We start from the raw sequence: 17,330 nt of genomic DNA, 5'->3' as shown, positions 1-17,330 counted from the left end.
TGAGACTCCATCTAAAAAAAAAAAAAAAAAAACACTGAATGAAAATCTAGTGAATACCTTTTATGCTTCAGACACCTCGTATGAGAGTCTTTACCCTCAAGCATCTTGCAGTTGCTTATACGTGTAAGAAATAGGTTACAATCACTGTGACAAGGACGACTGCAGTATTATTATGTACACACAAGGCAATGAACAGGCAGAAGAGAAGTCTTGTCATGAGGCGGGATGAGGCTATAGAAGAGGTGACAACTAAGCTAAAGAAGCCACTCAGGATATCAGAAGACAGCCAGCCGTTCAGTCAAAAACAGGCACAATATCCAAAGGGACTCATTTGATCCCTAAAATTCTGCTAAGATGTGCTGTAGGTGGGGCACGATGGCTCACGCCTGTAACCCCTGCACTTTGGGAGGCCGAGGTAGGTGGATCACCTGAGGTCAGGAGTTCAAGACCAGGCTGGCCAGCATGGTGAAACCCCCATCTCTACTAAAAATACAAAAATTAGCCGGGTGTGGTGGTGCGTGCCTGTAATCCCAGCTACTTGGAAGACTGAGGCACGAGAATCGCTTGAACCCAGGAGGCAGAGGTTGTAGTGAGCCAAGATCTTGCCACTGTACTCTAGCATGGGTGACAGAGCGAGACTTCGCATCAAATAATAATAATAATGAAAAAAGATGTGCTGTTATTGTCTCCGTTTTACAAACTAGTGAAGAGATGAAAAAGAGGTCAAGTAACTGGCACAGGTCCCACGCTAGTAAGTGGGGGTTTTAGGATTCAAGCACTACACCACCTCAGGCTGTCGGGAGATAGGCGCCCAGTCAAAAGGCACTTGGGAGAAAGCCCACGACTTCTCAAGCATTGAAGCAGGAGTGCCGCGTCAGTATTCTCGGTTTCAAACTTTGAGAACAGTCATGGTGCGAATCCATTTTATTAAAGAATGGGTTCAGGTGAGGGTGGATATGGGCACTGGGGTCAAAAGACAAATTTGGAGATTTCATGATCCAGAAGGGTGAACAAATAAGGAAGGGCTGAGGAGATCCTCGAAATTGAAAGGTTCCAACACACAGTTAATGTCCTCTAAGGAGAGCCAACAAGGGGTTAGAAGTGCTGAAGTCATCAAGAAAATGTGCCTGTCTTTCCTGGAGACTGGGAAGGAGAATGAGGATGAAGAAAATCCAGAGGATGGTAAAATGGCTTGACTTGAAAAGAACTGAGACGGGGCGTGGTGGCTCATGCCTGTAATTCCAGCACTGTGGGAGACCGAGGCAGGTGTATCACCTGAGCTCAGGAGTCCCAGACCAGCCTGGGCAACAGGGTGAAAACCTGTCTTTATTTAAAAAAAAAAAAAAAAAAAAAAGGCCAGGCACGGTGGCTCACACCTGTAATCCCAGCACTTTGGAAGGCTGAGGCAGGTGGATCACGAGGTCAGGAGATGGAGACTATCCTGGCTAACATGGTGGAACCCTGTCTCTACTAAAAATACAAAAAATTAGCCAGGCGTGGTGGTGGGCGTCTGTAGTCCCTGCTACTAAGGAGGCTGAGGCAGGAGAACCGCTTGAACCCAGGGGGCAGAGGTTGTGGCCAGCCGAGACCGCGATCGCGCCATTGTACTCCATTCATGGGCAATAAGAGTGAAACTCCGTCTCTAAATAAATAAGAGGTTACTTTTGTAGCGAAAGGACAATAGCTGGAAAATAAAAACAAGGGCTCAGTATTTTTGAGGAAAGTGTGGGAGGGAAGTAAGTGTCCAGGGAAGGAAGCTGGGTGTCCCTTAAGGTGAGGTCTTGGAAGTGAACCAGTGGGAGGTTTGGGGAAACAGGTTTGTAATGGAATTGGGCTTCCCCAGGGCTGCTTTTAGGAAGCTGCTAGGACCAACGGATCATGGCATAAACTGGTAAAGAAGGAACTGAGCCGGATAGGAAGGTGGGTGTGGGGGTAGAGGCCTGTTTAAAGGCCAACTTCAAAGGGAGAGGGGACGCTGGTGATGTGGCGATTTGTAACTGGGATCAGTCAGTGGCATTACCAAGTCTGGCAATCCGCCGTGTCCTAAGGCCTGATGGGCGCTGGGATGCATCAGGGGCTCTAAAGGAGAGTGTCCTGGGACCGTGTGCTTTGAGCCCCCACATTCCCAAGACCGAAGGGGGTCCTCTCATCTTCCAGATGACAATGGCGAGGCCCTAGGCTGGGCGCAGTGGCCCACGCCTGTAATCCCAGCACTTTGGGAGGGCAAGGCTGGCGGATCACCTGAGGTCAGGAGTTCGAGACCAGCCTGGCCAATATGGTGAAACCCTATCTCTACTAAAAATACAAAAATTAGCCGGACGTGATAGTGGGCACCTGTAGTCCCACCTGCTGGGGAGGCTGAGGCAGGAGAATTGCTTGAACCCAGGAGGCAAAGGTTGCAGTGAGCCGAGATCGCACCACTGCACTCCAGCCTGGGCAACAGAGAGAGCCTCCGTCTCACAAACAAAACAAAACAAAAAAGAAAAGAAGAAGAAAAAGAGAATGGCGAGGCCCAGAGAGACTGAAAGTCTCACCCGATGCCACAGAGCTAGTACAGCCCTAAGGCAGGCCCCGCGGTGCCTTTCCGACCTCACTGCCCCTCCTGGCATCCAGGTTTCGGCCTCGGAGCGCCAGGGACTCCACGAGGACGCGCCCCACACTTGAGCGTCTGGGTTCCAGCCTCCGCCGCCCCCAACAAATAAAGAAGGGAAAGTCCTGCGGGTGACGGCCCCGGGGAGCCCCGCGGCTCTACATCAACCTGTGGCGGCCGCCAACTCATTTGGGGCCACGCTGGTTGCATTCGTCACGCCTGGACGCCTCTCAAACCCGCGGCCTGCCAAGCAGTCCCACACGGGCAACCCCGGCGACGCGGGCGCGTCTGTGGCTCTCGAAAACCAGGCCGCGCAGTCCCCGCGAGGGCAGGCAGGGAACTGGCGACTGAGGGGGCCGACGGCTTGGGGTTGTAGCCCCCTCGCGACTCTGGAAGAGGCCGGCCGGCCGGCCGCAGCCGCCGAACTCCAGCTCTGCGCCTGCCCAGGCGGCCGCGCGCTCAGGGGCGTGGCGCGGGCGGGTCGCGAGTGGGGCGGGGCTCGCAGGGCGTGCGCGACGGAGCGGCGCGGCGGGTGGTGCGAAGGGCGTGGCGTGGCGCAGTGCGGGCGGGGTGCGCACGCGCGTGAGAGCAATCGCGGGTGGGTGGGGTCGAGGATTGTTGAGTCAGGGCATTTCGCGGGTGCTGTCAGAGCTGGGCCGAGAACCCTAGGCGGGGCAGCCGGGTCGTAGACGCGGGGGCCAGTCGCGGTCGGTGGAGAGGTTGAGGCTGTGGGAGGGGTGGACGTGGCGGAAGCCGCGGGGACTGCGGGGGCGGAGTGCCTCTGGGCAGCCAGGGAGGCCTTTCCAGAGGCTCCTGGGGGAAGATGAGGCGAAGCGAGAGTCCCCGGGGAACCCCCACTCCACCCCCAGCCGGAGACTGGGTTGTGCCTGCACGGACCGGAGCCCACAGTGCGAGTTGCTATAGGCCACCAGCCAGGGTGGCCAACTCCTCCCGGTCTGCCCGGGATGTTCTGGTTTTGGGACCAAAGCATCCCAGGCCTCCAGCCCACTGCAGTGACCATGTTATGCGCCCCCTGACCATCTTCTCCCGCAGCTTCCCTAGATTAGGCTTGGGAGGCAAGAGGAGGCCTCCTGACCTTTCACACTGCCTTTGTTAATATTGAGATGAAGGCACACTCCACAACTTACTTCCGGCCAGGCCCAGATGTGGCCGTCCTTGTAAGATAAAAGCTTCCATGGGAGCCTTCCTTCCTCATCAAGGTACGTAGACTACAGGAAGGTACATCTTGTTTTATATTTTGTCCTGTAGAAGTCAGATTTCTGCCCAGTTGTGTGGGAGTGAGGATGAGCCTATGCTCATATCAGAGCTTTGAGTATAGAGACATTTGATCTGGAATTTCAGCCAGCCTCTTCAACCCCAGAATTCAGAGGTTCAATCAGAACAGACATTAGCTTAAGTTTTCCCATCAGCTGTCTATCATTAAACTGGCAAAATCTAGATAATTAGAAAATATGACAGAGATGATCCAGACAGAGATGTTCAATTTTTTCCTTGTCTAATTCAAAAAGCCTCGTGGCGGAACATCTGACCCCTTCAAGAGGAAGGATGAAAGCTGTACATGGGAACACGATGTGAATGGAAGAAACCTGTCATTGTGAGTCTGGCTTTTGATTAGTCATCTGATGTCTTCCCTAATGTGACGTGACTTTGAGGCCGTAAACTTCAGTGGCTAAGCTGTAGCTTCTCAGCCTGCAGTTAAATTGCAGAAATGATAGGGCTTACATTAGTTTTGTTTTTATTTGATGTTGAAGATCTTTGAGTCACATTAGAAACGATGAGTATTTTTCATGTGGCACTAATGAGTCAATTCATAATATTATTTTTTGAGACAAAGCCTCTGTTGCCCAGGCTGGAGTGCAGTGGCACGATCACGGCCCACTGCAGCCTCGACCTCCTGGACTCAGATGATCCTCCCACCTTAGCCTCCCAAGTAGCTGGGACTACAAGTGCACACCACCATGCCTGGCTAATTTTTTTGTAGATACAGGATTTTGCCATGATGCCCAGGCTGATCTCAAACTCCTAGGCTCAAGTAATCCTTCTGCATTGGCCTCCCAAAGTGCTGGGATTATAAGCGTGTGCCACCGTGCCAGGCTAATACTATTATTCCCTGAACAAAGGAAATTGGGTGTGAGGTCCTGCTCCTACGGTCACCATGAGGTTTTTTTTTGTTTGTTTTGGACCGTTGCCTAGGCTGGAGCACAGTGGCACGATCGTGGCTCACTGCAATCTCAGCCTTCCTGGTAGCTAGGACCACAGGTGTGCAACACTATGCCCAGGGAATTTTTAAATTTTTTGTAGAGACAGGGTCTCACCATGTTGCCCAAGCTGTTCTCAAACTGTTGGCCTCAAGCAGTCCTTCTATCCCAAAGTGCTGAAATTACAGGCATGAGCCACCACGCCTGGCCACCACTCGTTTTTGTAATGGGAGCAGGTTCCATATGAGATGGAGGAATAGATTTCATGATTTTCTTTTTAATTTCTTAGATCCCCAAGAAATTGATTGGACGTGAGGAAACCACTCTAAGTGTGACCACTCTAAAGCATTAGCAATCAGTCATTTCATTCTAGGGAGAAATCAGAGCTGTATATGGAGGATAGGTAAAGTACCCAATATGGATGTGTATTTTTATATTTGACTACTTGTGTTTTTTTGTTAGATGCAAATAGTACGGCACTCCGAACAGACACTAAAAACAGCCCTCATCTCAAAGAACCCAGTGCTTGTGTCACAGTATGAGAAATTAGATGCTGGGGAACAGCGTTTAATGAATGAAGCCTTCCAGCCAGCCAGTGATCTCTTTGGACCCATTACCTTGCATTCTCCATCAGATTGGATCACCTCCCACCCTGAGGCCCCCCAAGACTTCGAACAGTTCTTCAGTGATCCTTACAGAAAGACACCCTCTCCAGACAAACGCAGCATTTATATACAGTCCATTGGTAAATACTGGTAATGTGCTGGTTTTGGTTCGGTTTTGCGATGGCGCTGTTGTCAGGAATAGTCCGGGCTATTGGTCTGATTCAGATGGGCTGTTTTAGGATCATTTTTGATATTCATTGCAACGGTACAAGTTTTGTAGCCAAACTGACCTAGAACATTTTGTTTCTTTTTAATTCATAGCAACACCAATGAATGATAAAGGTGTATTGAAAATTTAGAGTTGGTTTTGTTTCTAATTTGAATCCTCTTACTCATAGACTGGGTAAACACTGAATAATCATCTTAAAGTCTGTTTTTAAATGTTCTTCCATATTATAGGCTCTCTAGGAAACACCAGAATTATCAGTGAAGAATATATTAAATGGCTCATGGGCTACTGTAAAGCATATTTCTATGGCTTGAGAGTAAAACTCCTACAATCAGTTCCTGTTTCCGCAACAAAGTGTTCCTTTAGAGTCAGTGAGAACACACAAAACCTACAAATTCATGCAGGTGAATTACACAACTTTGCAATTTGAACTGAGTAAAGGAAGCATATGTATATACTATACACTCATACATTTTTGTATTTCTTTTTAAATAGGGGACATCCTGAAGTTCTTGAAAAAGAAGAAACCTGAAGATGCCTTGTGTGTTGTGGGAATAACAGTGATTGATCTTTACCCAAGAGACTCGTGGAATTTTGTCTCTGGACAGGCCTCTGACAGATGATATTCCTTTTTTTGGCATTGTTAGAAGCTTCTTCAACTTGAGAATATTTGAAGATGTTAAAAGAAGGGAAAAAAATCCAACCAAGAATCATATTGATGTTTAAAACTGTATAGTATTTTCAGTGGAGACATTATGCCATAATGGGAAGTGTGCTGTTGGTAGATTCTGATAATCTAGGTTCGGGTTGGCCACTCACTACGTACATGACCTTAAAGGTAACAGTACCCACATCATGGAGTGATTTGGAGATAATTTATATAAAAGTGCCTATACATAGAAAGTGTGTATAAACCTGGACAACATAGACCACATGTCTACAAAAAAATTAAACTAAATTAGCTGGGCATGGTGGCACATAACCTGTAGTCCTAGCTACTCAGGAGGCTGAGGTGAGAGGATTACTTGAGCCCAGGAGGTTGAAACTGCAGTGAGCCGTGATCACACCACTGTATTCCAGCCTGAGCAATAAAGTGAGACCCTGTCTCAAAAAAAAATGCATATATAGGCCTGGCACATATATAGGCATTCAGCGTAACAGCTAGTAAATGTCAGTAATTCAGTAGCAAGGTGAATTAAAGCAATTACAGTTTGAACTATCATTAATGGATGTGAAAATCTTGCTAATTCAGTTCTTTTCATAGTCATCTTGCATAGATAGAATAGCTGTAGACTAAGTGTGTGCTTCTTTCTCGTCCTACGACATTGTTTTTTGTTTTTTAATTTAAAAAGTCAAAACTTCCATCTTTGATTTGAGATACATAATAAACCTTGACTCATTAGGAACTCTGCATGGTAATATTGGCAATGGGAAAGGTTCTGGAAACAGGTCATATTTTCAACCCAATTTTTTTTTTTTTTTTGTCATCTCTCTACTTCTCTCCTCCCCTTCATTTTTGCTCTTACTTCTCTAACTTCATCCCCAATAATCCAAGACAGACGTGAAAGGGAAAAGGCTCCCGAATGGGAGTGGTTCATTAATGTTCTGGGGATGGGGAGTAAGTACAGGGACTGTCCTGAGAGTTTATGGTCTGTCTGGATGTTACATTAGCCTTAGGATTTGTGTGGGGTCGTAAGCTTTTTGGGACAAATGTTTTACTAGAGGTGGGGGCTGTAGGGTTATAGAGCCTCTTCCCACCTATTTCTTTATTCTTTATTCTCCATTTATGTGAGATTCTTGTAGCCTGCCATGACCCTACCAACATGCACTCTTGGAGACGTGGGTCACGACTCTCTTACTGACTTTGGTGGTGTGAGGTAGCGTTTTATCATCAGTTTTCTCTTTTGTTACTAATCTGATAGAGATGGAAATATTGAAAAATAATTTTATCTACCTTTTATTTTATTTTTTTTTTTGAGACAGGGGCTCCCTCTGTCACCCAGGCTGGAGTGCAGTGGTGTGATCATGGCTTACTGCAACCTCAACCTCCTGGGCTGAAGGGATCCTCCTGCCTCAGACTCCTGAGTAGCTGGGTCCACAGGACCACCACACCCAGCTATTGTATTTTATTTTTTTGTCAAGGTGGGATCTCCCTGTGTTGCCCAAGCTCATCTCGAACTCCTGGGCTCAAGCATTCCTCCTTCCTCAGCCTCCCAAAGTGCTTTGATTAAAGGTGTGAGTCACCACACCCAGCTAAAAAAATAATTTTAAAACCATATCTTCATTTATCTAGATATTGCTAGCTAATTTATCTTACATATTTGAGGAGGTTAGGAAACATTTCTCCAAACTGTTTTACTTTAATTCTTTTTTTGTAAGTTTCTTAAATATTACATGACATGAAAGATTGACATAGGAAAGTAGCAGGATTAGACAGTGACAATATCTTAACACAGTGGTCTTATTTTCTCCAAGTTTACAAAGTTTCATATTTTTAAATTGAGAAGCACTGACTACGAAAGAAAATAATCTTCTGTTTGTAGGATTATTGGAAGAAAGAAGTGTCCTTGCTGAAAGTATTACTGTAGTGAAATATGCTCACACTTTATTGGCCAGAGGGGGTTACTTGTGATACATGAATAGATTTAGTGTTTTCTTAACTTCCAGAATGCTGTTTACTTTTCGAATATCAGTCCACATTTTTTGGGTAAAGGGAGGTGAGGAAGTTGTTTTTGAATCAAATTAGATTGAACAAACCTACTATGGGTTTATTTTCTTTAAAAATTTATTACTTTAAAATAAAAACTGAACGAGAGACATAAATAAAAGTGATCATGTAAACAAGTCGAATTATGAAGCAGTACCCTGTAGAGTGAGTTATGTAGCAAACCGTGCTCTCTGTGCTTGCAGAGATGGTTGATATAACTCTAAATGTAACACAGGAAGTCAGTTACAAGAGTATTTATTCTGGTCACCAGACACATAATAGAGTTGGGCTGTTCTTTAAAAAGGAGGTGGGGGTGGAGGTGGGGATGGGGCAGGGGAAGGGGTTACTCTGTCTAAAGCCGTGGTTTAAAGCATGGTCTTGAAGACATCAGGGCAGTTGTCTTCAGTCAGTGCTGCGTGAGGGAAGGCCAGCAACCCCTCCAAACATGTGTAACAGATCTGTTTAGTGTGTCCTTAAAGAGTGAAATCATGACTGCCTATTGTTCATGTGATTTTCTTTCTTTTTTTTTTTTTTTTTGAGACAGAGTCTTGCTCTGTTGCCAGGCTAGAGTGCAGTGGTGCGATCTCAGCTCACTGCAACTCCGCCTCCTGGGTTCAAGCCATTTTCCCGCCTCAGCCTCCTGAGTAGCTGGGATTATAGGCACCTACTATCATGCCCGGCTAATTTTTGTATTTTTGTAGAGACAGGGTTTCACCACCATGTTAGGCTGGTCTTGAACTCCTGACCTCAGGTGATCTACCTGCCGCAGCCTCCCAAAGTCCTGGGATTACAAGCATCAGCCACCAAGCCTGACCCATGTGATTATTTTTTATGATTCCTTTTTGAGTACTTGATTTGGAGTACTTACTACTTTCAGAAAAAGACTTCTTTTGTGGGAAAAGACTCTCTGAAACTTCAGTTTCTCAAGTATTTGACCTCAAGTCCATTAAGTTTTACAGGACAAGGCAAAGTGGATAGCCGCAAAAGATTTTGACAGGAAAATCTGGGACCAAAATCTTCCTTTTTGGTGGCAAACCATAAGTGTATCAGATGATGTGGACACAGTAACACAGAGGTGCACTCACTGGCCAGGTGGGCCAGTAGGCTCTTCTTTCTTTGATCTTTTCTTTGGTCTTTCCTCAGGGACCTTACTCTCATTCTGTCACTGCTTGTCCTCTTTTTGTAGGTGTGGGGATATTCAGCTTTGCCAGGTATGGCAGTGATTTTTATAGCATGTGCTATGAAGGCAAAGTGAAGAAGTTCAAGAAAACATCTTCAAGTGACTATTCAATTTTCGACAACTGTTATGTTCCAGAAATAACTAGTGTTTTACTACTTCGATCCTGTAAGGTAAGTTACTAAAAAAATCTGACAGGATGATTTTTTAAAAGAGAATCTTAGTTGCATGAATTGTATATTGTCAGTCTTTAAGGTAATATTATAAATGACTTTGTATCGTTTGTATAATTTTGGTGCATAGTGCTTGACTGAAATGATCAATAAAACAAGGTAAATGGATACCTTCGTATTGAAATTTACAGTATCAGTGCCAGTTTTTTGTAGTACTAGTTACGCGCAGCCTTGGCTGTACCCATGTGTTCTCTATTAGTGTAATTACTGAATTCTGGTGTGAATGGGTAACCTACATGTTCAAGCTACTGTGGTCATTGGGCAAAGCTGCCTTCCCCAGGCCTTTGGAGGACCTCTGCTCTGGCTTCTCTGGAAGCATGGGCCTTCCTGCCCTGGGCTCCAGGCTATCCTTGACTATAGTTATCCTGGCAGTTCCTAATCTCCCCAACTATTTGTTGGGGTTTGAGAGCTATGCCTCTTAGAACTACATTCTCTAAGTGTGTTCCATGGGTCCCCTGTGTCATTGCCACCTGACGTTCTCATTAGCATGCACATCATGCCCCCTTTCTCCCAGACCTACTGAAATCAGCATCTCTAGGGGAAGGGCCCCAGAATCTGAATTACAACGAGTATCCTAGTCTAGATTAAGGGTTCTCAACCAGGGGTGATTTTGTCATCCAGGGAATATTAGCAATGTCTGGAGACATTTTTGATTTTCACAACCAGGGAGGAAGTTCTGTTGGCATCTAGTGGGTAGAGCCAGGGATGCTGCAAAGTATCGTGCAGGGCACAGGACAGCCTCCCACAACCTGGTATTATCGGTCCAACATGTCAGTGGTGTTGAGGTTGAGGAAGTCTATAGCAGAAAGGCAGTAAGACATTTGGGGAGATGAGGGATTATTAAGTCTTTGAAGGTCTGGACAGGGTGAAGTTTCGGTGATAATCATAAGGGAGTTGATTCCTGTGTTTCTTGGAGAAGCAAGAAAAAGAAGAGACGTGTAGCTTAATGTGATGGTGGTCTTATAAAGCCTCAACATGATTGTCTCGCAGACTTTAACCCATGAGATGGGACACATATTTGGACTGCGATACTGCCAGTGGCTGGCATGCCTAATGCAAGGCTCCAGCCACTTGGAAGAAGCTAACCGGTGCCCTCTGAACCTTTGTCCTACCTGTTTGCACAAGTTGCAGTGTGCTATTGGCTTCAGCATTGTAGAAAGTTATTAAGTAAGTTGAGGGGTGGACAGTGTAAAGAGGGGGAAGTGGTTATCTGAGTAGCAAACTGACATTTCTATTATATCCTTCTCTAGAGTTATAATTTATCAGAGGAAATTAGTGTAAAGATAAGCAGGAAGCTGTGGTTTAAAAACATGCGAAGAAATGCCCTTCTTAAAATCTTTAGCTTGCCTTTGAGTGATTTATGCTTACAGCTCTATGAGAAATAGTGGAAGAAGTTTCTCTGCTTCTATTCCATTTAGGGCAAGAGAGTTTGACTTTGCAGAACAGAATAAATATTGATATGTCTGGCAAAGTTCATTTTTTAAACCCTATAAGTGTGTGGACAGGATTTATCTTTCCAAATATAGGACAGAGGTATGATGTTCATTAGGAGGAAAAAATGATTTTCTTTAAAAAGGAAGAAGGGCCGGGCGCGGTGGCTCAAGCCTGTAATCCCAGCACTTTGGGAGGCCGAGACGGGCGGATCACGAGGTCAGGAGATCGAGACCATCCTGGCTAACACGGTGAAACCCCGTCTCTACTAAAAATACAAAAAACTAGCCGGGCGAGGTGGCGGGCGCCTGTAGTCCCAGCTACTCCGGAGGCTGAGGCAGGAGAATGGCGTAAACCCAGGAGGCGGAGCTTGCAGTGAGCTGAGATCTGGCCACTGCACTCCAGCTCGGGCGACAGAGCAAGACTCCGTCTCAAAAAAAAAAAAAAAAAAAAAAAAAAAGGAAGAAGGAAAGTACCTAATCTCAGTATGTGTGTGTGTGTGCCCACACATGCCCACAAACATCAATATACATTCATGTGGCTACTCATGGGTGTGACGGTGCATTCAAGTGACTACGCAGAAATGTCTACACATGTGTTTTCACTAACGTATGTCTACCCATGCCTGTGTGTACACTTATGTATATACGTACATATCAAATGAATATAATGCCTTGTGGAATATTCAGCAAATTGAGAAAAAATAATACCCTATCATGCTAGAAAAAAAGTGTAAGAATGAGTGTGTTTCTTTTTCATCATTTTTCAGTGCGTATTTTTGGTATGTGTATATTTGGTATGCGCCATTTCACTCAGTATATCATAAGCATTATTTCATATTCACACCATCATTATCAAATGCAGCATCTTCATGGGGTAAGATGTCACTCTATATCTAGAAGCCAATGCTCTTCTCTTGCCTGATAGTATTTTGCTGTGGTTTGTTGAAATGTGCATCTTTCCTGTTTTTCCAGGCACTGGTGAGGTGGATTGATGACGAATCTTCTGACACACCTGGAGCAACTCCAGAGCACAGTCGTGAGGATAATGGGAATTTACCGAAACCGTGGAAGCCTTTAAGGAATGGAAAGAGTGGATAGTAAAATGCCTGGCTGTTCTCCAAAAATAAGGACCTTCAAATAGGAGTGATTGAAATAAATGACTACTTGCATGTTATGCTTTCATTTGGGTGGAATACCTCATCGGAATAAACTACTGATCTTGTGCTGTGTCAGAGTAACAGACTAGAACCTTCTTTCAGGTATCTGAATTGACATGAAACTCATTTTGAATAATAAAAACTCTAGAAACTCTTTATCTTCTCATCTTGCTGGCCTGGTCTGTGGCAGCAAGCCCTTTATTTCCATTCCCCAAATATGTTTATGTCTCCCAAGAAAGCTGGGACTGGTGGTAACGAGCAAGTAAATAACTTGAAAAAGAACGGTAGATGTCCCAGGGAACCAACCGACATAATTTCCAGGGGGTGATTTTGTTTTTAGAAGAGCTGCTCCCCTCTGTTAGGCCCAGCCAAGTCACATTTTTGGACGTCCATGGGCTCTGATCGTCACCACAGCCCTCCTCTTCTGTGAGCCTTCCTTACTCTCTGGAGTGCATTACCTTTTTTTCTCTTGCTGGTTATTATTCCTTATTATTCCTTATTCCTATATCAGTTTTTAGTAGCTTAAAATATGACCTCTCAGGAATATTTGCAAGTGAAAATAACAATGGTACTTACACTACCACAACAATTTGGTGGTGGGAGTTCTGTTGCAGGTCTCAGCTATAACATAGTCATTTATGAGGGATCTTATAAATAGTGGTAATGGTATTTATATTTGTGAGTGTTGCACTTTTTCTATAGATTTAGAGCAGGTTTCAGGTTTATTTCAGTAATAATGTCCTCACCTTACGTTGTGAAGTGTTTACTTGAGTCAGGGAGAGAGTTTAATGGGGTTATCTGTCGGGGTGCCGTGAATGCTGATGAGGACCTGCAGAGTGTGAACATCAGCCCCATTGCTACGGGGGTGGAGGTGGAAAACCTCAGACTTGACAAACCACCTCTGCTGCATAGATGTATTTTGGAAATTAGAAATTACAGTGAATATTTTATGGAATGCCAGTGAGCAGACAGCATTTCCCACTTCCCTATCTTACCTTGAGGGTAAGACTTAAAGGTTTTTTTTTTTTTTTGTAATTTGAAACCTAAATTCATTGTTTGATGTACGCAATATGATGTAAGGCACATTTTATACCCCGAGTCAGTGGTTTCCCTTGGATTCATTCTCCTACTTGATTGAACCCATTTAAGTCATTTTAGAAAATGGTGGTTTGCTATTAAAATTAATTGGAGAGAATACTTGGTCATTCTATTAGCAAAAAGAGACTGATGGAGCATGGTGTTTTATGGATTCTGTTACAGGGCTTATTTCCTCCTTGAATAATGTACTTTAAAAATTATTATCTATTCACTTACATTTTATTTTCCTACAAGGTAAGCACGGTTTTAGTCCTGTAGATCAGCCTTCGTCACACACTCTTCTGAACTAAGATTTGCCTAGGTGAATAAATTGGGGATGACGGTTGTCTGGAGAAGATATAAGGTCCATTTGTGAATACTCTGCACTATGAGATCAGGAGAAAAATCATGTAAGAAATCGTTCACTCTTGCTAAAAATTTTATGTGATGCATTTATTCAGCAATCATAAGTGCTGTGTATAACTTGTATATATTTTTGGACAATTTCTTAGGGTTCAGCTTAAAAATATAATTTGCCTACTGCAACTAAATTTTATGTACTATGGTTAAATCTTTGTTGTTTTAAAAGATAATTTCCACTAAATAAATCCAAGCAGATTTTGTTCTGCAAATGCTGAATGAACAAAGTATTGAACTAAAAAGAGGATTAATAATTTTCTACTGTCTAAATACTCTTAGAAATCAGTTAATTTGATTCATTTATGCCATAGATCCTGATCCCGGTCACCTGTGGAGTGAGTGTCTCTCCAGTCAAAGATTTTTCAGGCCTCAGACTTTTAATGGTGAGGGTTAAATAGAAGAAATTTGGCGAGGATTACCCGTCCGTTCTTGGCCAGCTTGCTTTTTGAAACACACGTTCCCCTGATATGAATAATTTACATTTCAAGCCTTAAGAGAGACAGAGGACGGCGTTGCTCCCTCTTGGGAGCCGGAGTGCTGAAATCTAAGCAGGCAGCTGCGGGACCGCTATAAGCCGGCCCTGCGCTCGGGCCCTTCCCGGGCAGGAAGCGCGTCGCTGTCTCCGGCTGTGCCCAGGCGGGTGCGGGCGCGCGGGCCCAGCAGCTGCGAACCGCCGACGCACCACCTGTTTCCGTGCCCGGGGACTTCCCCTGGCGGGGCTCAGAAGTGTGGGGTCGGTCGCTTGGCCTCCCTTGGCGTCAGCGACCCAGGGTAACAACCTCCACTGCCGCCCGCCGTTCGGGCCTGCATGTGGAAGAGCCACGTGTGCCGCGCTCTGGGCATGGCCTTGGCAAGTCAGGACCGCGACGGCAGCAGAGCAGTGAGTGGAATCAACTCCCCAATAGAGTATTTAAAAAGTGCTTCATTGAAGAGTTCGAATCTCAGTCACTTTCTAGATTCTGATATCTAGAGTAGCGCCGTGCAACAGAAATATAATACAAGCCACATATGTATGCTGCATTTTTCTAGTAGTCGTATTAGCAAATGCATAAAGAAGCTAGTGGAGTTAATTTTAATAGTATATTCTGTTTAATCCAGTGCATCCAAAATATTATTTCAATCAATAACAATATCAATGCTGAATATTTTATATCTTCTTCTTTTTTTTTTTTTTTTTTGTACCGTCTTCGAATTCCCGGGTGTATGTTACACTTGCAGTACATCTTACTTCCAACTGGCCATATTTTCAAGTGCCCAACAGCCCCATGTGGCTTGTGGCTACTGTATTGGACAGTGCAGCTCTAGACCAGTACCCAACTCTAATGTACCTGGAAAAATGTACCCATGATATTGAGTTGCTGGGACAGGAAGGCTTATTTCAGGAAAAGGTCATGCAAGTCTTCTGTCAGTACAGCCAGTGCTGACATTCAAGCTGAAAGGGTGTAGACACTATAAGGGCCTCTGACTTCGGTGTTAATTTGTTTCTTTAAAAGCTTGATACTATTCTCTGTTGCAGCTTGTTTGTTACCCTCCCCGCTTCATTTTCAAGGGCCTGATATTGTCTTCAAATGCATTTCCATTTTTGGAAAGCGGAGTCATAAAGCATTAATAATGTGGAGATTGTTTAGTCCATTTCATGCATGAGGACGCAAGCGTGCAGCAAGCCGAGTAAACTTGCTTGTTGTTTAACCAATGGCAAAAATGGGATCAGATCCCAAGTCTCCCTAATGTTGAGTTATTTGTTGTTTTCACTGTGCTACATGACCTCATTGAAGTAAAATATCACCAGCCAGAACCTAACCATTTTCCCCCCAGATTGTTTACAAGGGGTTATATACCATTGAACTTTCAGTTTCTTTTCTGTTCAAGTAGAGCCATCTGGGATTGCTCAAAGTTGGAGAAATAAGTCTATGTACTTCTGCCTTAGTACCAAAAAAAGAGAGGTGCAATATTTACTTATTTTTGAAATAAGGTCTTGCTCTGTTGCCCAGGCTGGAGTGCAGTGGCATGATCACGGCTCACTGGAGCCTGGACCTCCCAGGATCAAGTGATCCTCCCACCTCAGCCTCCCAAGTAGCTGGAATTACAGGTGTGCACCACCGTGCCCGGTGTATTTTTTTTTTAGAGATGAGGTTTTTTCCATATTGCCCAGGCTGGTCTGGAACTCCTGAGCTCAAGCAAGCTGCCTGCCTTGGCCTCCCAAAGTACTGGGATTACTGACGTGAGCCACCGTGCCCAGCCAAGAGTTGCAATATTTAGTAAAGCTCTTGCGACTTGTCGAGGCATTAAAAGAAAGCATTATGAAAAAAAAAATGTCTACTGGAAAATAGCTTAGTTAAAATCTACTGGGACAATATGTTCAAACTCACAGACCTCCACACTTAACCCAGTATTGATTTCATCCCACTGTTTTCTTTAGTGTCTGCTCATGGATCAGTTTTTTCTTCTTTACAGCTGACCCACCTGTATAGTACACTACTGCTGGGCAGTCTGAGACCCATCCAGCCTCGGACGCTGAACCGGTGGGTTCTGAGCACAGTGCTTTCAGTGTCCTGTGGTTATCCAGCTGTTTCATAGCAACACTGACTCTCTTGAGCTGTAACTGTCAATAGATATCATTTTTTTCTCTTGTATAACTAAAGGGAGAAAAGTCTATAACTCATTCATTCATTCATGTATTTTTTCATTCCCATCAGTATTCATGGAGCACCATCTACTGGGTGCTCAAAGCCTTGGGAATATAGCAGTAAACAAAGAACTCCTACCCTAATACACTAGTGGATGAGACAGAAAGTCAAGGAGTAAACAGATGCTTTATTTTATTTTTATTTTTAATTTTTTTTGAGACAGAGTTTTGCTGTGTCACCCAGGCTGGAGTGTAGTGGTTTGATCTTGGTTCACTATATCCTCTACTTTCTGGGCTCAAGAGATCCTCTTGCCTCAGCTTCCCAAGTAGCTGGGAGTACAGGCACGTGCCACCCCACCTGGCTAATTTTTGTATTTTTTGTAGAGAAGGGTTTTACCATGTTGACCAGGCTGGTCTCCAACTCCTGGGCTCAAGCAATCTACCCACCTTAGCCTCCCAAAGTAGATGCTGTTATAACCTAATGTCAAAGTAAACAGATAGAAACAAGTACCATTCTGAACAGGATAGATAGGAATGCCTCCTTAGGGAGGTGGCATTTGGAAATGATCAAATTGAAGGGTCACATTGTATATACAGCTCAGGGAGTACCAAGTAAAGGGAACCACAAATGCTAAGGCCTGAAGCTTGCAACGATAAGAACAATTCCAGAAACAATAAGAGAGGCCGGGCCTGGTGGCTCACACCTGTAATCCCAGCACTTTGGGAAACCGAAGTGGGCGGATCACGAGGTCAGGAGATTGAGACTATCCTGGCTAACATGGCAAAACCCCGTCTCTACTAAAAATACAAAAACAAGAAAGAAAGAAAAAGAAAAGCCAGGCATGGTAGCAGGCACT

At 44.6% G+C, this 17,330-nt stretch overlaps 1 protein-coding gene across 1 annotated transcript in view; it reads left to right on the top strand.

The window, feature by feature from the left end:
- Window positions 1-3,144: 3,144 nt before the first annotated feature.
- Window positions 3,145-17,330, top strand: part of LOC111542518 (archaemetzincin-2-like) — a 44,473-nt gene continuing 30,287 nt past the window's right edge. Inside the window, 9 exon segments of the mRNA XM_026456767.1 lie at window positions 3,145-3,810; window positions 4,120-4,205; window positions 5,272-5,554; window positions 5,874-6,047; window positions 6,139-6,255; window positions 9,525-9,700; window positions 10,751-10,927; window positions 12,166-12,256; window positions 12,259-13,352. Coding sequence (XP_026312552.1) covers window positions 4,170-4,205; window positions 5,272-5,554; window positions 5,874-6,047; window positions 6,139-6,255; window positions 9,525-9,700; window positions 10,751-10,927; window positions 12,166-12,256; window positions 12,259-12,320 — 1,116 coding nt within the window. The 5' untranslated portion in view covers window positions 3,145-3,810; window positions 4,120-4,169 and the 3' untranslated portion in view covers window positions 12,321-13,352.

The sequence above is a fragment of the Piliocolobus tephrosceles genome, chromosome 16 (assembly GCF_002776525.5).
Source record: "Piliocolobus tephrosceles isolate RC106 chromosome 16, ASM277652v3, whole genome shotgun sequence".
NCBI lineage: Eukaryota > Metazoa > Chordata > Mammalia > Primates > Cercopithecidae > Piliocolobus > Piliocolobus tephrosceles.
This window is presented reverse-complemented; position numbering and strand designations above follow the sequence as displayed.